Raw genomic sequence first — 25775 nt, 5'->3', positions numbered from 1 at the left:
TCCGCCTACGCCCCCCGATTTCCTCAAGCCCCGCCCTTCCTCTCACTCTCTAATCCAACCTAGTTCCCGCCCCTCGAGTCGGCGGAAGCGCCTCTGCCGCTCCCCGCCCCGTCCCTCAGCCTCCCACTTCCGCTTCCGGTGCGGGTAGCGCGCGCGCAGCGGTGGGAGGCGGCGACGAGCCGGTGAGTGCGGGCAGCGGGTGACCTGCTGGCCTCGGGTGGACGTCAGCCCGGCTTCGCCCTTGCCTCGGCTTCTCCACGGTCTACTGTGAGACTCTGCTCGGCCCGGGCCCCGAGGGCCGCCCGCCCCGCACCTCTTCGGCCTGCCGTGCCTCAGGCCGCGCCCTGCCTCCGCCGTCGGCCAGAACTCGCAGCGTCGGACCCTGCCGCTTGCCACAGGTCCCGCCCCCTTGTCAGAAAAACTTCGCCCGATCCCTCAGGCCCAGCACGGGTGCTCGAGCCCTGTCCTCCAGGCTTGCCCCTAAACGCAGCCCACCCCCTCCTGTCAGCTCGCTCCGCCTCCCTCAGCCTCTGTGCCCTCCCCCCGCCCCCAATTTAGATTCCTGCTTTAGACCTCAGCAGCGCTCCGTTCTTTTCCTCCGGCGCTGCCTCCTGCCCCCCTCCTCCCGCAAGTGTCGGGAGGACATCCACCACCATCCACGCCCTTCACCTGCCCTCGACCCCCACCTCCACACCACTACCCTTTTTCCATAAAAACTTTCTCCTCTTCGTCCACCTGCCTTCATCCCCAGACCGCTGGTACCCAGACCCGTCCCCTCGCCGCCCCCGCCACGGATGGCCCCTGGTGGGCGCCATTTCAGCCCTTCCTCTCCCTTGAGCTCCCAACCCCAGCTGCTCATGGTCTTCCTCCAGACCTTACTTCAAACACTCACTCCTTCCATCCTTGAACCTTTCATCCTTGATTCCTCCTCCTTGAACATAGGATACCACTTTACATGGGCTGCTCCCTCCAGAGTCAGCGGGAGTGGTGGTGGGGGATTCAGAATGCCCGGGGTACTGGATCAGACTTGCCCGGGATCCACCTGAATGTATCCTGCTGCACAGCTCTGCAGCCTCACTTCCTCTCCCTGAAGCGGATGTTCAGAATTAACTCTATCAACTTGTTAGGTGACGGTGATTCTGCCCGTATTTTTTTCTTTTTTAAGATTCTGCCCGTATTTATTTATTTATTTATTTTTAAGCCCATCTGACACTCCTTCCCTATCTCTCAGGTTGAGGCCCCAGCCTTGGCCTCACCACCATGTGGCACGAGGCTCGAAAACATGAGCGGAAACTTCGAGGCATGATGGTCGACTACAAAAAGAGGGCAGAGCGCCGCAGGGAGTACTATGAAAAGATCGTAAGTGACCTTTAATCTGGGCTGGGAGCTCCGTGAGAGGGCGGAGCCCTGGTTATCCTGGTACCACTGAGGCTTGGAAATAGACTAAGAGGGGATACCCGTTTCCTCAAGAGAATGTCCATTTTTTGAGCGTAATCATGTGCTATGCTGTGCTGTGCTGAGCTGAGTCTCTCAGTCCCATCCGACTCTTTTCCACTCTGGTGGACTGTAGCCCACCAGGCTCCTCTGTCCATGGGGATTCTCCAGGCAAGAATACAGGAGTGGGTTGCCATCCCCTCCTCCAGAGCATAATCATTGGGGGTGGAGGGCGGGGGACTGAAGTATTTTGTTTATTGTCGCATGCTGTGCTGTCTGGTGGGACTCAGAGTACAGAACTGGTGTTGGCAGGAAGGAGGGAAGTCTTTGTAGCACTCCAGACATAAGATTGGCCACCTCCGGAATGTTGTCGGTCTTGCTTATTCCTGTATTCACAGTGCCCAGAGGAGCTCAGCCCTTCTTAAGGTTTGACTTGGCACTCAGAAGGAGTACCATCAGTATTCACTAAGTGAATTCTGACCATTTCTCCCCTGTTAGTTGCTTCAGTTGCTTTTGGAGAGAAGAGCACACTCCATTTTGTGACCTAAAAGGCCCTTGTGGTCTGGCCTATCAGCTTCACCCTGAGGTAGCTCCATCTCTGCCACCACTGGGTATTGAGCCTGTAATGCCTCCTCTCAGCTCTTTAACTGTTATGTGTTCTTGAGACCCCAGGTTGAAATGGCATTGGCATACTAGGTTTCAGTCTTCTGTGAGATGGTATTTATATAGACTTTTTCATTTACTACTGCATCACTGCCGCAGGCTCCTCCCTGGTATTCTGGCTTCCAGTCCTGCTGCCTCTAATCCACCCTCCTCAGAGAGGTCTTTTTTTTTTTCTTTTTAAAATAATGGATGGAATTATTGTTATTTTTTTAAAAATACTTATTTATTTGGCTGCACTGGGTCTTAGTTTTGGCATGAGAGATCTAGTTCTCTGACCAGAGATAGAACCTGGGCTCCCTGCATTGGGAGTGTGGAGTTTTAATTGCTGGACCACTGAGGAAGTCCCTAGAGAGGTCTTTCTAAAGCACAAAGCTGACTCTGTCCCTCTCTTACTCAGAACTTCTCTGTGACTCCCTAGTGCCAGGTTCCTCATGACAGCCTTTAAGACCATCCATGACCTGGCTTTTACCACCTCCTCCAGACTCATGTTACTCTGCTTTCTGCCTTTTTTTGCTCATGTTATCTGGCCTCCCTACTATCTGGGGCTACTTTTTCTAGCAAAAAAGGTGTATAAAGAGCTACCAGTTTGCCTCCTAAAATTGTATAGTTCTCTCTAGCCATAGGGGCTTTGCGTGAGCTTTTCCTCCACTAGGTTAGCTCCTGCTCATCTCTCAGATCTCAATCCTCAGGGAAGTCTTCCCTCATCCTTCATAATCAGTCAGTGTCCCCTATAAATGCTGTCATAGCTTCTTGTTTTTCCCCTTTGTGAAATTTAACACACATTTTTAGCTCTGTGAGACTGGGGACTAGGTTTATTTGGATCATGCTACTGCTTTCCAAGCTTGAGCCCAACGTGGTTTAAAAGACTAGATGAATAAAACAATAATAATAGCAGTTGCCATTTTAATTGATCCTTCTCAGGCTCCAGGTTATGTAAGGAGAACATTACATGTATGATTTCTTTGAGTCCCTACAATCACCCATGAAACAGAGGCTGCTATTATCCTAGGAGAGGAATCTCTGAGAGCCCGTCTCCAGTGGTTTGGGAATAACTATGACGTGACCACAAGGACAGGGCCTGGGTCTGTGTTGGTTGAGGCCCTAGGATTGGGCCCAGAACACTATCAGTGCTGAATAACTGCCACTTATTAAGGGTTCAGGGTGTGCCAGACCCCATGCCTGCTACTTTGGCACATTGTTTCTAGTCCTTTCAGCAGGCCTGAGAGATGGGTGTTGATCCCTGTGTTGAAGGTTTGCTGATACCAGTAATTAATGCTGTTGAGCAGTTGTGTGTTAAGCGCTGTGCTGAGCGCTTGACATGCGTCTCTGTTTCATCATATCTTCACTGAAGACATGTTTATTTCCTTTTTAGATAAAAGCCCAGAGGTGGTCAGTCCTGCTCAGGGAACTGTCATTCAGCCATGAGTGGCTTCTCTTGCCAGTGTTTTCTTAAAGTCTAAGAGGGCTGCTCAAGCTCTAGCCATCATTCAGCAGGGAGGAAGAAGGGAGGGAAAAGAGGCCAATGGGTTCATGTCAGTTGTTAAAGTTTCTAAATGTTTGCACGTGATATATCCACTCGTATCCCCATGGCCGGAATGTAGCCCCTGGTCACATACAGCTGCCAGGAAGGCTGAGAGGCATACCCTGTATTTTGGGGGGCCTTGTGCCAGTTGTGTTAGAAGTCTTATTACTGTGGAGGAAGGGGCAGTGGATGTTGGTTGCCAGCTAATGGGCTGTCATAAATGGTGGGGATAGGGGCACCTCCCTCCCAGGTTATCGGAGTAGTCGGTGAGATTGGGCACAGAGACTCCCGAGGGCTGACCTGCCCAGGGTAACTTACTCAGTAAATGCCAGCTCTTCTTGGTGCTGAGGTTATTATTACCAAGTAGAGCTGGAATTGCATCCAGGTGGATGGATGGAGTAGAGGAAAGAAGTCTGGAGTGGAGTCACTCAGAAGGCCTGGGACTCTAGGCTCTCATCCATGTGGGCCAGAGAACTCTCTGAGCTTTGTTTTCCCCCTTGGGACAGTGGTGACGACAGCCCCTCTCGTGGTGACAGGGAAGAGCTTCAAGAATAGAACAGTGTCTGTGGGGTGCGTTGTGGTGCAGGCCTGTACAAGCAGCTATTGTCCCCAAACATGCACGTGATCAACATTCAGATCAGAGCCACCAAGCTGTGGACGGCGGCGGCTTTGAGGAGAGGATGGGGCTGTCACGCGGGTCTCTCATCTTATTCTCTGCCCGAGAGAGGCAGCTGAGGCCAGTGTTGAAGAAGCAGAGGCCGGCTGTGGCAGACTGGGTGGGTGTGTCCAGACAGCTGCTTTCTCTTCTCCTGATCTGTCCTTGGTGCCTGCTCTCTCTCCCTTCCTGTTCCTGGTTCCGTCATTGTTCCTGTCCCTGTCGACTCTCTTCTAATCAGTGGTTTGGGTAAAGAAACAGATTCCATGTTGATGAGAAAGTGGGAAATAAAACAGATCTCAGCTCTGGCATCTCTTCTCCAGGAGGCCCCAGGCTGACCCCGCCGGGCTGAGTGATGCAACCCTTTGCTCCCCCATCCCAGCACTACTCACTCTAGGTCATCACTGTGGTGCCCGGTCTGTCCCCCACAATGGACTGTGAGCCGTGGGGACAGGGCTGACTGTCTCAGTCACAGCTGTGGCCCTAGCACAAGGCCTCGCTCAGAGTGGGTGCCTGCTTCACAGTTGAATGAGTGAGAGAAAGACCATGAACTTGTCTGACCCTCTTTGATCCTGGAGATGTAATGGTCCAGTGGTTAAAAATAGATTTTGGCTCTTGAAGAAGTATTTGTACGTGTTTGTTTGGAGTTTGTTTCACCATAGCTAAGATGTGGAAACAACCTAAATGTCCATCAGCTGATGAATGGGTAAAGAAAAGTGGTCTGTACATGCAGTGGAATATTACTGAGCCATAGAAAGAAAGGAAATTCTGTCACAGGCTACAGCATAGAGGCACCTGGAGGACTTTATGTCCAGTGAAATAAACCAGTCACAAAAAGACAAACCCTGCAAGATTCCATGTGTATGAGGTATTTGAAGCAGTCAAGCCCTTAGAAACGGAAAATGATGGTTGTCAGGAGTTGGGGGAGGGGGAAAGGGGAGTAGTTGTTCAGCAGGTGTAGAGTTTTGGTTTTGCAAACGAAGAAGTTCTAGACATCTGGTGCACGGCAAGGTGAAGATAGTTAATGCTACTGTACTGTGCATTTAAAAGTGGGTAGGTTAGTAAATTTTGCGTTGTGTGCCTGTTACCGTGATAAAAAAAATTATTTTAGAAAAAAGGTGGATTTTGGAGTCACGTCTCTTGGGGCCCAGATCCTGGTTCTGTTTGTGACTGGTGTGATCTGAAGCGAGTGAGCCTCCCTGCTCTGAGCTCCAGTTTCCTCATCTGGGACATGGAGTAGGAGTAGCACCTTGCTCCCATGGTTGAGAAGTTTGAGATGTACTTAAAGCACCTGGCTTTTAGTGTGGTTCAGTGAGTTTTCCAGAAGCTCGCAACAAAGCCAGGCCACAGACCCAAGTCTTAACTCCCCGCCCAATGCTTTTTTGTTGCTGTGGTGCTGGTACAGTGAGTTCTTGGTATACGCCAAAGTCCATCCTGCGAACAGAGGGTGTGAGAGCCGAGCATTTGACCTGGAGCGGCCAGGCTCCTGGTCTTAGACTTGCCCTGGGTGGTCACGAGGCCTGAGATAAGGGACTGAGGGAGGCAGGTGAGGTGCCAGATGAGGAGCTGGATTGCAGCAGCGCCACCCTGTGGACGCGGGTGTAGCCCACAAGACAGGTAGCAGCCCCGTAGTAGCGGTGGTCATCGGTGAGTGTCCTTCTCAACTCCTGCTGGCTGGGGTTTGGGTGGGAGCTGGAGGCCGAATGAGGAAGTGCAGGCTCTCGAGAGCTTGAAGCTGATGGTTTTCTCAGTCTCAGGGGCTCAGTCTCCTCCTCTGTGAGGCTGCATTCTGTTGCCTTTGGTCAGTGTTCCTGGGCCCTGCCCTAGGCGCGCGGAATACAACAAGACAGGTCCTGCCCCCCTGTAAGTTCCATTCTAGTTGCTGGGGGGACAGGTGATAGATGTTGGGCGGTGCTCTGAAGAGAGTAAGGTAGGGTAAGGAGCTAGCCTGGGGTCAGTCAGGGGCTGTGGGGAGCTGTTTAGGTAGACTAGATGAGGAAGGCGGCTGGAAGGAGATCAGAAATAAGTGAGGAAACAAACGTGCAAGAGCAGGGCTGTTCTGTGGCGTGGAGGCCGGCAGTCTGGACCAGGCAGGGTGGGGCTGGGGGAGCCCGTGGTGAGAAGTCAGAGAGGGCCAGGCGGGAGCGGGCAAGGCTCTGCGTAGAGGGACAGGGCCTAATACGTTTTAACAATGCCTCAGGCGGGTCTGTGGAAAAGGAGCTGCAGAGGGCAAGGGTGGTAGCAAGGAACCGAGCACGGGAGAGGAGGCTGCGGAGAGGTCAAGGAAGGTGGCGGGGCAGGGGGGCTCGGGATGGGGGGTGGTTGGAGTCTGGGGAGGGGAGCTTGGTCAGGGTTTAGTGGGGAGCACCAGCATCCTGGCTCGTGGCTCTGGCGTGGAAGGAGGCTGGAGCTCAGCCAGGGCCCAGCACTTGTGGCTGGTGCTGCTGCTGCTGCCACCAGATTTTAGGCTTTCCTGCTGCAGTTATGGTCACTTGGGGTTGTAACCCCCACAGGAGAGCTCAGGCCAGAGGTGAGAAGTGAATGGAAGGTAGCAGCAGGTGGTGAGGTCATGGAAGGGGCTCTGGAGAAAACGGTGACTCGGGGGCCATTCTCCTCCATCTTGGTGCCTTTTTAAAAAAAATATAGCTTTATTGAGATATAATTCACATACTCGGGTCTTCCCTGATGGTCCAGTGGTTAAGACTCCATGCTCCCACTGGTTCTATCCTTGGTCAGGGAACTAAGATCCTTTGTGCCTTGAGGCACGGCCAAAAAAAGAAGAAAAGGGAAAAAATTTTTTTTTAAATCCACATACTGTACAGTTCACTGGTTTTCAGTATCTTCCCAACCCAGGGATTGAACCCAGGTCTCCCACATTGCAGGCGGATACTTTACCAGTTGAGCCACAGGGAAGCCCAAGAATACTGGAGTGGGTAGCCTATCCCTTCTCCAGCGGATCTTCCCCACCCAGGAATGGAACCGGGGTTTCCTGTATTGCAGGCAAGATTCTTTACTAGCTGAGCTACCAGGGAATCCTTCAGTATATTCACAGGATTGTGCAACCGTCTCCACTGTCTAATTTTAGAAACTCTTTGTGACCTCCAAAAGAAGCCCCATGCCCATTAGCAGTTAGTTCCTCTCCTTCCCCACAACCCTGGGTAACCGCTAATCTACTTTCTGTGTCTATGGATTCATCTATTCTGGACATTTCACATAAATGGAATCATAGGAAATGTGGCCTTTTGTGACTGACTTCTTTGACTTAGCTTAATGTTTTCCGGGCTCATCCAGGTTTTAGCATGGATCAGTATTCCATTGCTTTTTACTTCTAAATAATATTACATTGTCTGGTTATGCCATGTTTTGTTTCTCTGTCATGCATTGATGAACATTTGAATTGTTTCCTCTTTTTGGCTGTTGTGCCTAGTGCCACTGTGAAAGTTTGTGTACAAGTATTTCAGTATCTGTTCTTAGTTGTTTCAGGTATGGGGTGGAATTGCTGGGTCATGTGGCAGTTCTTTGCCTAACTTTCTGAAGAACCTGATTTCTCCGTGTTCTTGTTGGTGTTTCTTGCTCTTGGTTGTCCTTTCATTTTTAGCCGTCCTAGGGAGTGTGAGGTGCTGTCTTGTAGTTCTGACTGCTATTTCTCTGACGAATAGTGATGTTGACCATCTTTTCATGAGTTTATGCAGTCGTGGTGGCTTCGAGGCTGCTCCTGGCCAATGTGCTCGCACCTGGCTCTGAATGAGTGGCCCTGTGGTGGGTGTGGGGTGAAGAGTTGGGGACTGATATTTTAGGGAGGTCAGTCTTGGTACTGGCTCTGTAGAAGATTGAGCCAGAGCTCAGAGCTTCTTGCGGCCACCTTGAGAGGAAACCTGTCCCCAGAGGTTAGGTGGCCCTGCTAGTGCCGCCCGCACACCCCGGCAGGTTCTTTTACCTCAGAAGTACGGCCTGCTTGGCATAGAGGTGAACCTGCTGCTAAACTTGGTTGTGTGGAGAGTGGCAGGGTTTGGGGCTCAGTTGGGTGGCGACCTCCATCTTGTCCATCCCTGCAGAAGAAGGACCCAGCCCAGTTCCTGCAGGTGCATGGTCGAGCTTGCAAGGTTCACCTGGATTCTGCAGTTGCCCTGGCCGCGGAGAGCCCCGTTAACATGTAAGACTGGGTTTGAGGGTGGTATCTGTGGCTGAAGGCTAGGGATCCAAAGGGACCTGGTGTATGGACAGACCTGTGGAGCCTCACACAGGAAAGGCTTGGCCTGAGTGGGAGGGTGAAGGTCACTAGCTAAGGTGAGACGGCAGGGTTTGGGATGAAGACCCCATGGTGTAGTGGTTGGAGCACCTAGAGGGGAATGAGCAGGGCCACGGCCAGAGGCCCAGGTGAAGCAGAGAGTTGGTTGCCAGAGGGGGTGTTTTGGGGTGTTAGCAAGTGGCCCAGGGAGCTTGTTCAAGTTCCCATTCTTGCTTGGTTCTGAAAAATAGGACCCTGATATTCTCAGGGCCCTTTCAGGTCAAGAGCCTGAATGCAGATTCAGGGTTGCGTTGTGGCATAAGGAACTGAGGGGTGGGGACTGAGAGTAGGACTGGCATGGGGATCAGAGGGGCTGAGGGCCAGGCTCCCAAGCACAAGGTGGCAGGGAGCAGGTGCTCTGTGTCCAGGGCAGTGGGACCCTAGGCTCCTTGCTCCCCTGCTCCCACTTCAGGATGCCCTGGCAGGGGGACACCAACAACATGATTGACCGCTTCGACGTCCGCGCCCACCTGGACCACATCCCCGACTACACGCCCCCGCTGCTCACCACCATGTAAGCCGCCTCCCCCAGGGTCGCTGGCGCGTCACCTTCCTGAGAAGGAAGGAGGTGTGCATGTGGGGGAGCCCCCGCCAGCTGGAGGCAGGCCCCTCATCCCCCTTCCTGCCGGCTTGGGGTGAGAGTTTCCTGTGATCTCAAGACCTTGTCCTCCCCCAAAGCTCCCCAGAACAGGAGTCGGACGAGCGGAAATGTAACTACGAGCGCTACCGAGGCCTGGTGCAGAACGACTTTGCTGGTAGTAAGTGACCTGGGGTGTGGGGAGTGGGTTGGGGGAGGGGTCCCTCAGCAAGACTGGGAAGAAAAGTTACCCCAGTCCTTTCTACTTTGGCGCCTTGGGTGTGGTCCCAGCTCTGTCATGGACCTGTTCTGTTTGCATCCCTTTTCTCTCTTGGGCCCTCCGTCTCTGGAATTGGTACAGGAGATGTCTGCTGACCTAGATGGTCCTACCAGGTGGTTACTTCCACAGCCCATGCCCTCTAATTCTGTGATATTTTTCCTAAAAAATTGGGGGAAATAGGAAGAACATATTTTTTTTGTCCACCTGCATGGGTCAGAATGTTAGCTTGGAAGAGGAAATTTATGCTTGTTTTAAATGACTGTTCAGGCAGTTTGACAGCTTGCCAAGTGTTCATACATATCCAAGGTTCTTTTCCCAAGCCGTCACTTCACAAAAGAGAAGACACACGTCGGGGCTGTTCCCTGGCCTAGACTTGAGGTTCCGACCCTGACAGAGTTTTTCGTCTCTGTTACTGCAGTACAGCTGTGTGATCAGCCAGCACGATGGGGTGATGCCCCATTTTACAGATAAGGACATTGAGGCTCAGAGGTTGTGAGGGACACTGTGTCCAAAGAGTTGGGATTCTCACTCTGCCCTTAAGCGCTGCTGCCTCCTGCAGACAGCTCTGAACTGTAGCTCACCTCCTGAGAGGGACTCAGATCCTCTCTCCCAGATCTCCCTGTGAGATTAAGGGCCATACACTCATCCCTCAGCCTGGCTGGTCTCGTCTCCTGGCGAAGGGTGATTGTGGTGGTTTCTGTCCCTCAGGGTGATGTGAGGGTTCGAGTGAGGGATGCTTAGGGCCTCTGCACAGAGCCTGGCATAGTCCACCCTCGCTGTCCCCATATTTCTTTGTTTCTGAAATAGATGTTTAGCATCTTTAAAAACAGAGATTTTCAAATTCTGGCGATCAGTGAGGCCTTCACATCAGGGGAGTGTAGCATCACTGGTGCGGTGGTTGTTTTTGCCTTCCCCCAAGGCCACATAGATGGTTGATGATGGAGTCGGTTTCCCTTAGTTCTGCCTGATTCCATCTCTTCTTCCATTCATTCATTCATACAATTCCTGAGCACCTGTAGTGTGTCAGGCATTCTTCTGGGAGGAGGGGTCTAGTGGGGGAGCCACATAATCATGAAAGCGGGTGCTCATTACAAGCTGAGGCACTGTTTTGACAGATGGTATGCTGTTCTCTGAGGCACTTGACTGAGGCTGGACCGGTGGAGGGTGGGGTGGGGTGGGGTGGGGCAGGAACGCCCCAGTGAGGAGAGGTGGGCTCCCGACTCTGTCCAGGCCATAAGGACAGCCGTGAGGGGGTGGGAGGCGAGTGGCCTGGGGGACAGGGAAGGCCAGCTTAGCTGGGGTGAGACAGCTCATGTGACTGCCTAAGCCTGAAGCCCACATAGAGGCCCAGGGCCCTCCCTCTGGGCTGTGCAGACCACCAGCAAAACTGGGGAGCCTGTGGCGATGGCCGTGCTCTGTCACCTTGGGGCTCGTCCGGACCCCCCACCTCGCTTTACAGATAGAAAAGCTGAGGCCCTCTGAGGGAAGGGGACGTGTCCAGGGTCCCACTGGAGCTGGGCACATGTCTTACCGCCCACGGACCAGGGGGCTCCAGTACATCGCCAAGCTCCTCAAGTTGGGTGCTGTAGCTGAGAGAGAGTCCAGATTAGCTTAATTTAAACTGGGGCCCAGAGGCCCAGAGTGGAGGGCCCATGGGGTCCAGGTGACTGACGTCCAGCTCTCAGGATAGGTTTGTTGTTCTGAAGGATCCAGTCAAAGGTCTCTGTGACAGTGATAGCAGTAGCAGTGCCCAAGTGCTCACTCTGCCAGTGGTTCTCCCATTTTACAGAAAAGGAAACCAAGGCATAGAGTGGCTGAGTTCCTTGACCAGGGTTGCATAGTGAGTCAAGGGTGTAGCCAGGGCCCTCCTGCAGCTGCTGTGTCCTCACCACACACAGTGTGATTATCTGGGAATCCATGACTCTGCCTCCAGCTGTGCTGGGTTCACACCTGCCCAAGCCCCGCTGCATTCTTGAGTCCCCCCTGAATTCCCGGTGTCCCCAGCTCCCTCTGACTCACATGCCTCTTGCCCCACCCCAGTCTCTGAGGAGCAGTGCCTGTACCAGATCTACATTGACGAGCTGTACGGAGGCCTCCAGAGACCCAGTGAGGATGAGAAGAAGAAGTGAGTCGGGGTCCGGGGCAGCATGGGCTGCAGGAGCAGGAGGACTCTGCGCCCCACAGGGCATGGCCTCGTCGGTTCTGTCCTTCTGGTGTCCCCTAGAGCCCGGCTTGGTGGTTGGCACACAGTAGGTGCTCATTTCATCAGCGTTGTAAGGAGGAGGCAGCCGCTGGAGGGGAAGGGTTTGCTGACAGAGGGGAAGCTTGCTGCCAAAGTTCTACTTGGTGTTTTCCACTCCTGGGTTGGGAGGAGGTGCAGTTAGGAGAGCAGGCGCTGAACTGGGCCAGGGCCTGGGTTTGAGTCGTGCCCTCCGAGCCTGGGCGCCCCCTGCCTGGACGCGCCAGGATTACAGGAGATGGAGCTGGTGAAGTGCTTGTCCCCTGCCATGCAGTAAGCATGTGGCCAGCAGCAGCTGATGTCACTCCGCAGAGGGCTTCTCTGGGCTGTGTGCCCTGAGGAATGGCTCATCCCGCTACCAGCCTGGCTGGCCCCTCCGCCAGGGCAGCAGCTGCTCTGCAGTCCCAGAGCCCCCTCTTTACCCCCTGCTGCCGAGCCATCCCTACCGCGGTCCTCAGAGGTGACTGAGCTTCTCAGTGACTGACCCTTATCCACGGCCACCTGTTTTAGACGAGGCTGGCACAGGGATGGCGTCAGGGAGTGTCGACTCAGTTCAGCAGCACACATGCCCTAGGTCCCTGCTTCACCCTGGACCAAGTTGGGCTGCATTGTTACCCAAGAGAATGCGGGCTGGCTGTTGCGGGACACATAGTCGGGGGTGGCGGTGGAGAGGTCCAGTGTGAGCGGGGCCGGGGCACTGAGGACGGCCTCCACCGCCCAGAGGGAGGGCTTCCTGGAGGATGGTGCACTGGAGCTGAAGGAAGAGGGAAGGGCTGGGAGGAGGTGGGCACGGAGGGTTCTAGGCTGAGGGACCGTTTGAGGGCGCCAAGCTGCCTTGGCTCTCAGGAGGGTGGCATGCGGGCAGCGGGGTGTGGGCCCTGGAGGCTTGGCTGGGCTGCATCCGGCCCGGGGCCCGCCTCTCCTCCCGTCGCTGCCCTGACTCTTGGCTTCTCCATGCCAGGCTGGCAGAGAAGAAGGCGTCCATTGGCTACACCTACGAAGACAGCACGGTGGCTGAGGTAGAGAAGGTGACAGAGAAGCCGGAGGAGGAGGAGTCCCCGGCCGAGGAGGAGAGCAACTCGGATGAAGATGAGGTCATCCCCGACATCGGTGGGGTCCCCTCTCTGCCCTCCCCATCCACAGTCCCCGGGCAGCGTTTTTGTGTCTCGCCCCTCCCCCTCTGCGGGGCGCCCTTTGCTTACAAGCCTGCCTCTCCTGCCCCAGCCTCCTGCCATCCTTCTGTCTCACTCGTGTCCTCCTAGTCCAGCCTCCCTCGCTGTTTCTTTCTCCTTCCTCGTTTCTAGGACTCTGCTCCTCTGACACTGTCCCCACCTGGGTTCTGGCTCTGTTCTCTTCTGACCTCAGCCTCTCGGTCTCTCCCCGCCCTTCTCTTTCGCTCTCTTCTGGAAAACACACGTTCCTCCAGTTACAGAGCCGGCCTCAGCCCCCATCCCACTGCCCACCGCCAGCTAAATGCCCACTGATCAGACCGGCCACCCATTTCCCCCCTCGCCTCATCCAGCTCGCTCTCAGTCCGTCCGCTATTTGTTCAGACGTGTGTAAAGCCCACCTGCCACTCAGCCATCAAGCATCCCGCTCCCGAATACCTGAGTCCTGCACCCCTGCCTCCACCCGCCTAGATCTTCAGCCGCCCTCGTTCACGCCCCCGTGTACATCACTCCCTCCCCATCACATCCCCCCCACCCCTGCCCTCACCCACTGTTTATGGTGCTTGTTCCTGGCCGAGCCCTGTGCCAGCCTGGGGATACCAGGATGTGCTGACTCATGTCCGCCCGCCCAACCCCCCTCTCCTTGCAGAGGCCTGAGGTCTGGTGGGCACCCCTGACCCCATGTCCTGGGGCGCTGCCCTTTCCCTTCCTCTTGGTCGGCTTTATCCCCTGACAGCCTTTCTCTTGGTGCAGACGTGGAGGTGGATGTGGATGAACTGAACCAGGAGCAGGTGGCAGATCTCAACAAACAGGCCACGACCTACGGCATGGCCGATGGCGACTTCGTCAGGTGAGGCCTGTGGGCTGACACCACTCCCTACCCTGTGGACCTGGCATCCCTGCTGTTAACCCCTCTTCCTGAGCGCTGGTGTCCGACTCTGCGCCAGGAACATTACACGCACAGGCTCCCGAGCTCTTGGGGGGGGTGGTGGAGGTGGTATGGGGTGGTCCTTGGGGTCAGCTTCAGCTGTGTTGAGACAGAGGCCACCCCCAACTGTGTGACCTGAGGCCTTTTGAGCCCTGGGAGCTTTGGGGGTTTCTGGGCCTGATGGACAGCGCCCTCTAGTGGAGAGGCTCCTCTCCCTGGATCAGTCACTGGCAGTTGCTGGTTGGGCCTCTGCCCTGTGCCTCACCTGGGTGGGTCACATAGACTGGTCCCAGCTAACAGGGTACTGAGTCTGAGTACTCCCACTTCTGAACACAGCCTGAGCGTCTGAGCATCCTCACTCAGGAACAGCCAGCGTCCTCACCACAGCGAGAGTCTCACCTCTCTGGTCCTCTCCGCACACACTCCACCCCTGCCCGGCCTCTGTGGCCTCTTTCCCCTGTAGATGCCGGAGGCCCCACCTGATCTGGGGCCGCTCAGGTGCTGTGGGCTCTGCCTGCACCTATGCAGCTCACTCCCCAGGGGTCTTGTCAGCTGTCACTCTATCTGAGGGGCTTCCCCAGCCTCCCTGTTAAAAATTGCAGCCTATACCAGGTCCCTGGACTTCCTCTCCCCCTTCTGTAATTTCCTTTCCTGTTAAGTTTTTCACCATCTAACAAGTCACATGTTATGTGACCTTGGTCATTGTCTCTCTTCTCCTCAGAATGTTAGTCCGTGAGAGTGGGGAGTTTTGTTTTCAATGATCCCTGATGCCTGAGATAGCACTTGGCGTGCAATAGGTGCTCAGTAATAGCACTGAATGAATGCGAGACCCCCCCCCCAGGATGGCTTGGGGTCCTTCGCTTCCTGCAGTGACTCTGCCTGTAATCTGACCTCGTTCCTCCTGGTGGCCCTCCTCCCCCTCCGCAGGATGCTCCGGAAAGACAAGGAGGAGGCGGAGGCCATCAAACACGCCAAGGCCCTTGAGGAGGAGAAGGCCATGTACTCGGTGAGGTCTGGGCCCGGGTGGCAGGGCAGGTGTGTGCCTCGTGGAAGGCACAGCCTCACCAGCTTCATCCCCACCCTGCTCCAGGGCCGTCGCTCCCGGCGCCAGAGGAGGGAGTTCCGGGAGAAGCGGCTGAGGGGCCGCAAGATCAGCCCCCCCAGGTAGGTGAGGTTCTGCCCTGTGCCCACTCCCTGCCAGCCTTGGTGTTTCAGGACTCTGGGGGAGTAGCCAAGGCTCAGGAAAGTTTGGGGGGCAAGCTCGTGGCCTGTGGGCAGAGTTGTCCTAGTAGAGCAGTGAACAGGGAAGGTCTGGAATAGGTGTGGCCATGAGGGGCGTGTGGACACCCGCCCTGCCAGCCATCCCCCTCTCCCTGTTGGATTCGGGACCCATGTCACATTCCCTGGCTGTGAGCAGAGTCCAGGGGCACCGGCCTGGCCCTGGGCTGTGATTGCTTCTGTTGCTGGGCCACCTCCTCACTGTTAGAGTTTGGGCAGGTGACTTTCTCTGCTCGAGCTGCAGTTTCCTCTTTGGGAAAGAGGCACCGTCACCTTCCAGGAGGAGGGCTACACCAGTGCCCACAGTGAGGTCTCGGGCAGGTTTGGATGAGGCAGCTGGTGTGCGGAGAGCCCAGCCTGGGGCCTGGACAGACCCATGCCTCTGCCACATCTCTGTTCTAGGGGAGTCACAGGGTTGCTGTAAGGCTTAAGGGACCTGCGGTGGGCTCAGGGTTGGATGTGTGGTCTGGAAAATGTTCAGTCACGAGCTGTGGTGATTCTTGCCATCGTCACCGAAGAAGTGCATGGCTGCGGTTCAGGCTCTGGGCAGGTGTACAGGGATAGGAGGAGGGATGAGGGCAGGGCCCGTCGCCTGGCTGGCCGCCTCCCCCTCACTGTCCTGTGCGTGGCCTTGGGCACCCAGGTCAGGGGCTGGCCTTAATTCCATGCACACTGACCCCACCCCACCCCCCACCCCACCCCGTCCCATCTGGTTCTCTCTACAGCTACGCCCGCCGAGACAGCCCCACCTATGACCCCTATAAGCGGTGAGTTCCCAGGGCCCAGCACCCACCTGATGGAGGGCGAGGTGGGGCGGGGCTGGGTGCGCTGTAGGCTGCCCTCCTGTGATCACAGACTAGGGAATGTATTCTGCCTTTTTCTGATTTAAACGTAATGGAGTTTTGTGTTAAAAGTGACCAAACATGGCAGAAAGGAGGGACTTAGATGTCCAGTGTCTTTAATCTGAACTCCCAGAAATAACCAGGGAGAAATAACAGGCACAGAATGGCCTGGTCACACACAAAATGTGTCTCTTGGTATGGGAGTGGTTGGTTAGAGGCTTTGAGGGTGGACAGATCTCACAGTCTGACCAGTTCCCTTTGCCGGATGGGGTGAGATGGACCCTCGGGGCTGTTGGGAGGACAGGTGAGATAAGGCACGTACACCTTCTGAGGAAAGGTCTGGCTCAGGTAGGTGCTCAACTGTGGGTGCTGTGAGGGAGATTACATACTTTCTTTCACAAAATTGAGATTATTTCACACTTAATGCTTTTAAACTTGCTTTACACCTGACTTGACATCTTTTGCCAAGATAATGCACTGCTCATAGCAAACACCCTCTTCCAACAACATAAGAGAAGACTCTACACGTGGACATCACCAGATGGTCAGTACCAGAATCAGGTTGACTATATCCTTTTCAGCCAAAGATGGAGAAACTCTATATAGTCAGCAAAAACAAGACTGGGAGCTGACTATGGTTCAGATCATGAACTCCTTATTGCCAAATTGAGACTTAAGTTGAAGAAAGTAGGGAAAACCACTAGACCATTCAGGTATGACCTAATGATTATACAGTGGAAGTGAGAAATAGATTCAAGGGATTAGATCTGATAGAGTGCCTGAAGAACTATAAACGAAGGTTCGTGACATTGTACAGAAGGCAGGGATCAAGATCATCCCCAAGAAAAAGAACTGCAAAAAGGCAAAATGGTTATCTGAAGAGGCCTTACAAATAGCTGTGAAAGGAAGAGAAGCTAAAGGCAAAAGAGAAAAAGAAAGATATACCCATTTGAGGAGAAGGAAATGGCAACCCACTCTAGTATTCTTGCCTGGAGAATCCCAGGGACGGCGGAGCCTGGTGGGCTGCTATCTGTGGGGTCGCACAGAGTCGGACACGACTGAAGCGACTTAGCGGCAGTAGCAGTGACTAGATGGACCTCTGTTGGCAAAGTAATGTCTCTGCTTTTAAATATGCTATCTAGGTTGGTCATAACCTTCCTTCCAAGGAGTAAGCGTCTTTTAATTTCATGGCTGCAAGGTATTAAATTATAAATTAAATGGCACCATTTGGGAGAAATGAGGCAATGTCCAAATGATAGAATATTCGACTAGGTAAAGTTAGGTTCCTGTGTCAAGAAATATTTTTTGATAAAAACAGACTTATGAATTAAATATGTGGCCCTGGATTCAATAATGTTCACACAAACCAACTGTGAAGGACATTCAGGGAATGATTGGGTAAATTTAAATCTGGATTGACTATTAGATAGCACTAGGGAATATTAATTTTATTAAGTATGATAATGTTACATTATTTTGCCTAAATGATGTAATGCCCTTACTTTTTAGAAATGCGTATTCATTTTTATGTGTGGAATGTTATAATATCAGTAAATCTCTTTTAAATGCTTTTGAATAACAAGCATTAAAAACAGAGTGTCATTGTACTAACTACCACACATTCTCTGTGCACCCAGCCCTAGGTCATTCTCTATCTAGCACATGTTGTGTTGCTTCTCTGTGAAATTTGTCATTAGCAATAAAGACTTGTTGTTTGGTTGTTTTGTTAAAAAAAAAAAAAGATATACCCATTTGAATGCAGAGTTTCAAAGAATAGCAAGGAGGGATAAGAAAGCCTTCCTCAGTGATCAATGCAAAGAAATAGAGGAAAACAATAGAATGGGAAAGACTAGAGATCTCTTCAAGAAAATTAGAGATACCAAGGGAACATCTCATGCAAAGATGGGCTCAGTAAAGGACAGAAATGGTATGGACCTAACAGAAGCAGAAGATATTAAGAGGTTGGAAGAGTACACAGAAGAACTATACAAAAAAAGATCTTCACAACCCAGATAATCACGATGGTGTGATCACTCACCTAGAGCCAGACATCCTGGAGTGTAAAATCAAGTGGGTCTTAGGAAGCATGACTATCAGCAAAGCTAGTGGAGCTGATGGAATTCCAGTTGAGCTCTTTCAAATCCTCAAAGATGATGCTGTGCAAGTGCTGCACTCAATATGCCAGCAAATTTGGAAAACTCAGCAGTGGTCACAGGACTGGAAAAGGTCAGTTTCCATTCCAATCCCAAAGAAAGGCAGTGCCAAAGAATGCTCAAACTACCCCACAATTGGACTCATCTCACATGCTAATAAAGTAATGCTCAAAATTCTCCAAGCCAGGCTTCAGCAGTACTTGAACTGTAAACTTCCAGATGTTCAAGCTGGTTTTAGAAAAGGCAGAGGAACCAGAGATCAAACTGCCAACACCCGTTGGATCATTGAAAAAGCAAGAGAGTTCCAGAAAAGCATCTATTACTGCTTTATTGACTATGCCAAAGCCTTTGACTGTATGGATCACAACAAACTGAAAAATTCTTAAAGAGATGGGAATACCAGACCACCTGACCTGCCTCTTGAGAAATCTGTATGCAGGTCAGGAAGCAAAGGTTAAAACTGGACATAGACTGGTTCCACATAGGGAAAGGAGTACATCAAGGCTGTAGATTGTCACCCTGCTTGTTTAACTTATATGCAGAGTACATCATGAGAAACGCTGGGCTGGATGAAGCACAAGCTGAATCAAGATTACTGGGAGAAATATCAGTAACCTCAGATATGCGGATGACACCACCCTTAGGGCAGAAAGCGAAGAAGAACTAAAGAGCCTCTTGATGAACATGAAAGGAGAGTGAAAAAGTTGGCTTAAAACTCAACATTCAGAAAACTAAGATCATGACATCTGGTCCCATCACTTCACGGCAAATAGATGGGGAAACAGTGGAAACAGTGAGAGATTTTATTTTGGGGGGCTCCAAAATCACTGCAGATAGTGACTGTAGCCATGAAATTAAAAGATGCTTGCTCTTGGGAAGAAAAATTATGACCAACCTAGACAGCTTATTAAAAAGCAGAGACATTACTTTGCCAACAAAGGTCCATCTAGTCAAAACTATGGTTTTTCCAGTAGTCACATATGAATGTGAGAGTTGGACTATAAAGAAAGCTGAGCGCCGAAGAATTGATGCTTTTGAACTGTGGTGTTGGAGAAGACTCTTGAGAGTCCCTTGGACAGCACGGAGATCCGATCAGTCCATCCTAAAGGAAATCAGTCCTGAATATTCATTCGAAGGACTGATGCTGAAGCTGAAACGCCAATACTTTAGCCACCTGATGCAAAGAACTGACTCATTTGAAAAGACCCTGTTGCTGGGAAAGATTGAAGGCGGGAGGAGAAGGGGATGACAGAGTGAGATGATTAGATGGCGTCACTGACTCAGTGGACATGAGTTTGAGTAAACTCCGTGAGTTGATGATGAACAGGGAGGCCTGGCGTTCTGCAGTCCATGGGGTCGCAAGGAGTTGGACACAACAGAGCAACTGAACTGAACTGACATCTGTGTAGAGGAAACTCATTGCTGTTACAGTATGGATCTGTGCATCTCTTCTTAATAATAGTTTTCTGTCACGGCTTTTCCTGGTTGTATTGAGAAGGCCTCCATGGTCATGAATCAGATCCTTTCTGGACGGCTATCTTTCTGCCCACCAGCTCTGTTGTACCTCGTGTCTGTTGTCACTCGGGGCCCTGCTCTTCTGCGTCCTGTTGCTCTGTGGAGGGTTTGTTCACGGGTGGACAGGCTTGATGGGCCCGGTGGACTGAGCCCCTTTTCCCTGCTCTGCAGGTCGCCCTCAGAGTCCAGCTCCGAATCCCGCTCCCGTTCCCGCTCCCCGACCCCTGGCCGCGAGGAAAAGATCACGTTCATCACCAGTTTCGGGGGCAGCGATGAGGAGGCGGCTGCAGCCGCAGCTGCAGCAGCTGCATCAGGGGCTGCCACAGGGAAACCCCCGGCGCCTCCCCAGCCTGGCGGCCCCGCACCGGGACGTAATGCCAGCGCCCGGTCTGTAACGCTCACGCTGCCCGCCCTACACCCCAGCCACCGTGGGGGGGACTCGGGGCAGCAGGGGGGCCACGGCCCGGGCTGGCGCTGACCGCCCCCCGTGCCCGCCTGCAGCCGCCGCTCCTCCACCTCCTCCTCCTCCTCCTCCGCCTCGAGGACCTCCAGCTCCCGCTCCCGCTCCAGCTCCAGCTCCCGCTCCCGCCGCGGCGGGGGCTACTACCGCTCCGGCCGCCATGCCCGCTCCCGCTCCCGGTCCTGGTCACGCTCCCGCTCCCGCTCCCGGCGCTATTCTCGCTCCCGCAGCCGCGGCCGGCGGCACTCAGGTGGGGGCTCGAGAGACGGACACCGCTACTCCCGCTCGCCGGCCCGGCGCGGCGGTTATGGGCCCCGGCGCAGAAGCAGGTGCGTGGGGTGGAGGTGGGGGGCCCATCTGGGTGAGACCAGGCTCTGTGAGGGAGCGGAGGGATGGTGGGGTTGGGGGGACGGTTTTCATCCCAGATGTGGTACCAGTGGGCGGGAAACTGGGCTGTGCTTGTTCCAGGGGCTCCCCAGGTGTTTACAGCAGGTGACCCATAGGACCAGGGTGCCCTGAGGGCAGGGGCCGGAAAGTCAAGACAGCTCTTGGAGGGGAGGGCGGGGTGTGACGTAAGTGCTGCAGGTGGGGCAGGAGTACAGTCCCCTGGAGACGGGAGCATCCCTCCTGCCCTTCCCCAGGGGGGTCAGAGCTGCCCTTGGAGGGACACCACGACCTGCTGGGTGAGAGTGGGGCTTGCAGAGCGGCTGGCTGGGTGTGGAGTCTGGCCCTACTGCTGAGCTGTTGGGGCCTCTTCATCTGTAGAAGAGATAGAATCATAATGTTTCCTCTATTGAGTCGTGAAGTTGTGACAAATTCTACTTCAGTGCTTGGTCCAGAGCCTAGCACTTGATGAGTACCCTTGTTGTCAGCATTACTACCTGTGTTGTTGTGTGGATCTCAGTGTCAGCTACCCACGAGGTCTGGCAGGTAAAATTGAGGCACCCCGTGGGCCTGGTGACCCGGGAGCACACTTCCCCTCTGCTGGGGTCGTAGGCCACTCAGTGGCAGGTGTGGCGTGGCCCAGTTTTCTGATTTTTCCAGAGAAATTGAGTTTGATGTTTAAAGGACAGCTCTTGTTTTCTCAATATTGCTAACACAGTCAAATTTTTTTAAAAACCGGGACAGTCCCACTGGAGTCAGTGTGCGGTGTTGGTTTGGCATCCAGATCATTGCCTGGAGCCTGACCCAGGGCGATGGCAGGGGACAGGCTTGGGGTCAGAGGGGGGCCTGGTCACCCTCTGCCAGCCTGAGGAGGGGGCCCTTGCTGAGGAGCCCCCAAGTCTTGAGCAGAGAGAGGACGGGGCTCACACATCCCCAGACTGGATTCTGTGGGTCTGTGCCGCAGGCGAGTGGGGAGGGATGAGGGGTCTTGCCCACTGGTGACGAGACCCTAGGCTTGGCAGGGTGAGGAGGAGGTGAGCATCCAAGGGGGGCCCCCAGGCAAGTCCTGCCCTTCCAGAGGTCACCTCACAGGGAAGTGGGTGCACAGGTGTCTAGTGAGACGTGAAGAGCTGTTCTAGGCCAGTGCGTCTAGAGGACAGTCTGTTTAGAGACCAGGGAGGCCAGGGAGGATGTCTGAGGAGAGCAGCGGGAGGAACGTGGAGACAGACAGACCACAGGGCCTCGTGGAGCCGTGTAGATTCAGTGCCTGGGTGGGGGCGGCGCTCAGAGGGGTCCCTGGAGTCTCACAGCCTCCCTCCTGCCCTGCGGCGCCCCCAGGAGCCGCTCCCGCTCCGGGGACCGGTACCGGCGGGGCGGCCGGGGCCCCCGACACCACAGCAGTAGCCGCAGCAGCTGGTCCCTCAGCCCGTCCCGAAGTCGCAGCCCGACTCGCAGCCACAGCCCCAGCCTGAGCCGCAGCCGCAGCCTGAGCCGCAGCCGTAGCCGCAGCCACAGCCAGAGTCACTCGCCGTCGCCGCCGAGGGAGAAGCTGAGCAGGCCGGCAGCGTCCCCCGCTGTGGGCGAGAAGCTGAAAAAGTGAGCAGGGCTCGGGCTGGGGGACGGAGGTAGGGGGGTTGCCCCATTGTTCTGTTTCTGAGGGAACTTGGTCCTGCCCTGGGGGGTCTAGGGGTCCACACCTCTGCCCTTGGCAGGGGTGGGGGTGCTGAGGGGTCCCAGCCTTGCCTTGGGTGAGGGGTCATAGGGGGACATGACCCTGCCCTGCAGGGTCCAGGAGGCACGTGGCTTCCGCCTGGGGGTGTTTGGGGAACACGGCCTTTGCTGTCTGGTCCAAGGGCAGTGCTGAGGCCATGTGGGGTTGGAGGTGGCAGCTGCTTTTTCTTCCTCCCAGGACCGAACCTGCCGCTGGTAAAGAGACAGGAGCTGCCAAAGTCAGTAAGAATTTGGAACTCGCCCGTCTAATTCCCGCCAGCAGCAGTACCCGAGAGCTGGGCCCGGTGGGCCTGCAGGGGGGCCCGGGTGGGCCGGGAGATCCAGCCCCAGGGATTGAGATCCGTGCCCTGCTGCCCACTGGGGCTCCCAGACCCTCATGGCCGGTCTCTGCAGCCTGCCTGTCCTTCGCTCCTGCCCCTGCAAGTCCCAGGCTCTTGGATGAGGTGGGTTGTGGGAGCTCCGGGACACCCACCCGGTCTCCTGCCTCTTCTCCCCCTTCCCCAGCCCAAGCTGACGCCGCAGGAGAAGCTTAAGCTGAGGATGCAGAAGGCACTCAACAGGCAGTGTACGTCCCGTCCCCGCCCCTCCAGCGCTCCCCTGCTCCTCCTTCCTGTCTGGCCGCGGGAAGGCCCTGCTCTCTTCCGGACAGGAGGCCTTTGGGGAGGAGCGGGTGTGCACCCGCCCTGTGGCCACCAGGTCCAGGGCTTCAGCAGCCCAGCCTCTCTGAGCTCAGCTTCCACATCCTGTGGGGGAGCTGGAGGGAACCCCTCAGCCACTGTGCCCCTCTCCCCACAGTCAAGGCGGATAAGAAGGCAGCACAGGAGAAGATGATCCAGCAGGAACATGAGCGCCAGGTATGGGGGGCGGTGAGGGCGTGGGGCCCACACGGGGTGCAGCCCGGCCCCACCCTCACTGCCATCTCTGCCTCAGGAGCGGGAAGACGAGCTTCGAGCCATGGCCCGCAAGATCCGCATGAAGTAAGACTGTGCCCAGCCTGCCTCTGGGTAGTCCTGTGTTCCCCACCACCAGCCCAACCCAGAGCTCTGACCAGACCCTCCGGGTGGAGGAAAATCAAAGCCTTCTTCGGACCTTCGTGTCCTTCCCGCCTCGCAGCTCTGCCAGCCTCCAGCTAGGGTCACCTTTCCTGCTCTTTCCCAGATACCCACCCACTGTTCCCCAAGGCTGCTCTCGGGTCCTTCCTTACTGTCCCGTGTGGAGTAGCACCCCCAGAAGCACCATCCTCCAGCCCCGCCCTGCCCTCTTCATAGCGCTCGTCTCCCCCGGCATCCTAGTGTCCTGTCTGTGTCCTTTACTCACTCCTGCTGGTGTCCCCACTGAGAAATCGGGTCTGGCTGCCAGGCTTCTGCTGTGTTCTCTGCCCCCAGAACCCTGGTGCTCATAAATGCTGAAGGCTGGACGCAGGCCAGCCCGGTGCTGGGAGCCAGGGCTTTGCTCCCCCTCCTTTCTGCTCCTCTCCTCGCCTGACTCTTCTGTGGAGCTGAGTGGCCCAGAGCCTGGTTCAGACAGACTTGGGGTTCAGTTCAAGCTCCACTTCTCTCTGACTCTGTGGCCCTGGGGTGGGAGCTCGTCCAGACTGTGAACAGTCCTTGGTGCCAACTGCACAGGGTAACTGAGGAGTTAGTGCCCTTAGAGCTTCAGCCTGTGTGGGGCCCATGGGCAGATCTGGAGGCTGTAGTGCTTGGTGTTGGCCAGAAGGGAAGTCAGTCAGTCGAGAGCTGTGTCACCTGTTATTTATTTCTCTTTCTACCCTGTACTTGCCCTGGGTTCTTGGACAAGTACCTTAATCTCTCTGAGCCAGGATTCATCATGTGAGGTAGATGTAATAAGGCAGCCGTCTCTGTGGAATCCCGCTGTAAGGCTCCTGATGTGTGGTGCCTGGCACATGGGGAGGCTTGATGGCTGGAGCTACTGTTACTGGTTGGTTGGTTATTACACAGGCGCATCAGGAGGTGGGGAGCACAGTGCGTAGGGACTTGGCATTGTAGTCAGGCCCGGCTTCTGATCCTACCTCTGCTACTCCCTAGCTGTGGGCCTTTCTCCTGTCTGAGCCTCAGTGTGCTCATCTGCTAAATGGGGATGAAATAATTGTCCCATCTCATAGGATTGTGGGCAGGATTCTGTGTGATAGGGCCAGGCACTACAGCACTCAGTAAATGCAGCCCTTGGGATAGCAAAGCAAATCCCCGTCATTCTGACAAAGGCCAGATAAGCACTTAGCGTGTAAGTCCCTTTGTTCAGAGGCTGCGCCTGCAGCCTGACAGGAAACATCAAACTATCCAGCCCTCAGCAAACCTTTCCTCGGGTGGTAGACTGGAATTGAGCTGCCGGCCAGTGTCCCCTCTTTGAGCTCAGTGCCCTCGTTTCCAGGTGGGGAGAGGAGCAGGAGGAGCAAGACCTGCCCCTTGGCTCCCTCTTCCACTCGACCTGTCAGGTGACCCAGCTGGCCCTGGAGTTCGGTATTCTCACCTCTTCCCTGGTTTGCTTCCCCTCCCCTGCAGGGAACGGGAGCGCCGAGAGAAGGAGAGAGAGGAATGGGAACGCCAGTACAGCCGGCAGAGTCGCTCGCCCTCCCCCCGCTACAGTGAGTGTGCCCCTGCTCGCCCTCCCCTACAGCGAGTGTGCCGTGCCCCCGGTTGCCCTCCCCCCCCCGCAGTGTGTGCCCTCTCTCACCCTCCCCCCTCTACAGCAAGTGCGCCCCTGTTCGCCCCCCCCCACAGCGAATGTGCCCCTGGTCGCCCTCCCCCCCCTGCAGTGAGTGTGCCCTGGTCGCCCTCCCCTCTGTGCAGTGAGTGTGCCCCTGGTCGCCCTCTCCCCCTGCAGTGAGTGTGCCCCTGGTCGCCGGGCTGGAGGCTCTGGGGCATTAAAAAGAGATGTCAAAACTGGGTTACAGAAAACCACAGTACACCTTCCACATCAGTCTCCAATAAATTAAAATGTTTAAGACGTACACACATGACACACAGCGCTTCAGTCCCAAGGGAACTGCAGGAGCTCGAAGAAGCGCTCGTGGGTGTGGGCTGATGGGCAGGCAGTGTCCTGCTGTTCTCACCTGTACCCCTGTCCCCCTTTTTTCCAGGTCGAGAATACAGCTCTTCTCGAAGGTAAGCAGGCAGGCCCAGCTCCCCGGGGAATCACTGTTGTCCTCTGGAGGGAGGTCCCAGCCCTGGTTCCCCCATCCTCGCCCTGGCCCGCCCCCAGTCGTAGGAGCTGGCCCAGGGCCTGGCCTCGTGCTGCACGCAACCAACTTCCGCGTTGCTAAAGCCCCAGTGGTCCCATGTGGGTGGGTGTGTGTGCACGTGCCCACACGGCTGGGCTCCCTGCTTCCTGCCCAAACCCTCACAGGGCCTTTCTCCTTGCTTCTCTCTCTCCAGACGGTCGAGGTCCAGATCCCGAAGCCCCCACTACCGACATTAGGCAGAAGCATGGGGGGCAGAGATGAGGTGGGGGGACAAGGGCTCAAGCTGTGATGCTGCTGGTTTTCTCTCTAATAAAGTCACACGTTATTTAATTCCCTTCACCTAGTCTCTTGTTTTGTCTGTGTGGTCAATGCAGGGCCCCCCAAACCCCGGTGCCCACCAACCAAGGCCAGATGAGGAAGGTGCTTGGTGGCTTCAGGGAACAGGCGCCAGTGTGGCC

The 25775-nt window shown here is 55.0% G+C and overlaps 1 protein-coding gene across 11 annotated transcripts; it reads left to right on the top strand.

Moving 5' to 3' along the window:
• Window positions 1-137: 137 nt before the first annotated feature.
• Window positions 138-25656, top strand: CLASRP (CLK4 associating serine/arginine rich protein). Of its 11 annotated transcripts, none has more exons than XR_014060884.1 (21): window positions 138-182; window positions 1232-1359; window positions 8330-8427; window positions 8975-9076; window positions 9241-9320; window positions 11460-11544; window positions 12620-12768; window positions 13581-13677; window positions 14683-14761; window positions 14846-14919; window positions 15759-15800; window positions 19715-19930; window positions 20045-20332; window positions 21726-21983; window positions 22297-22340; window positions 22623-22683; window positions 22914-22972; window positions 23049-23095; window positions 24638-24720; window positions 25216-25240; window positions 25511-25656. XR_014060884.1 is itself a non-coding variant. In XM_081515808.1 (21 exons), the coding sequence occupies exons 2-21, from the start codon at window positions 1261-1263 to the stop codon at window positions 25551-25553; spliced, it is 2025 nt and encodes a 674-aa protein (XP_081371934.1). In that variant the 5' UTR covers window positions 138-182; window positions 1232-1260; the 3' UTR covers window positions 25554-25656. The 11 variants fall into 11 exon arrangements, 6 of the variants coding, with proteins under 6 accessions (XP_081371934.1, XP_081371933.1, XP_081371930.1 ...); XR_014060881.1 differs by having other exon boundaries at window positions 138-398; XM_081515808.1 differs by having other exon boundaries at window positions 22297-22336.
• Window positions 25657-25775: the final 119 nt, after the last annotated feature.

This window comes from Giraffa tippelskirchi, chromosome 7, assembly GCF_054371585.1.
Source record: "Giraffa tippelskirchi isolate mGirTip1 chromosome 7, T2T-mGirTip1v1.2.pri, whole genome shotgun sequence".
Classification (NCBI taxonomy): domain Eukaryota; kingdom Metazoa; phylum Chordata; class Mammalia; order Artiodactyla; family Giraffidae; genus Giraffa; species Giraffa tippelskirchi.
Note: the sequence above shows the minus strand (reverse complement) of the source record. Positions and strands in the feature narration are given on the sequence as shown.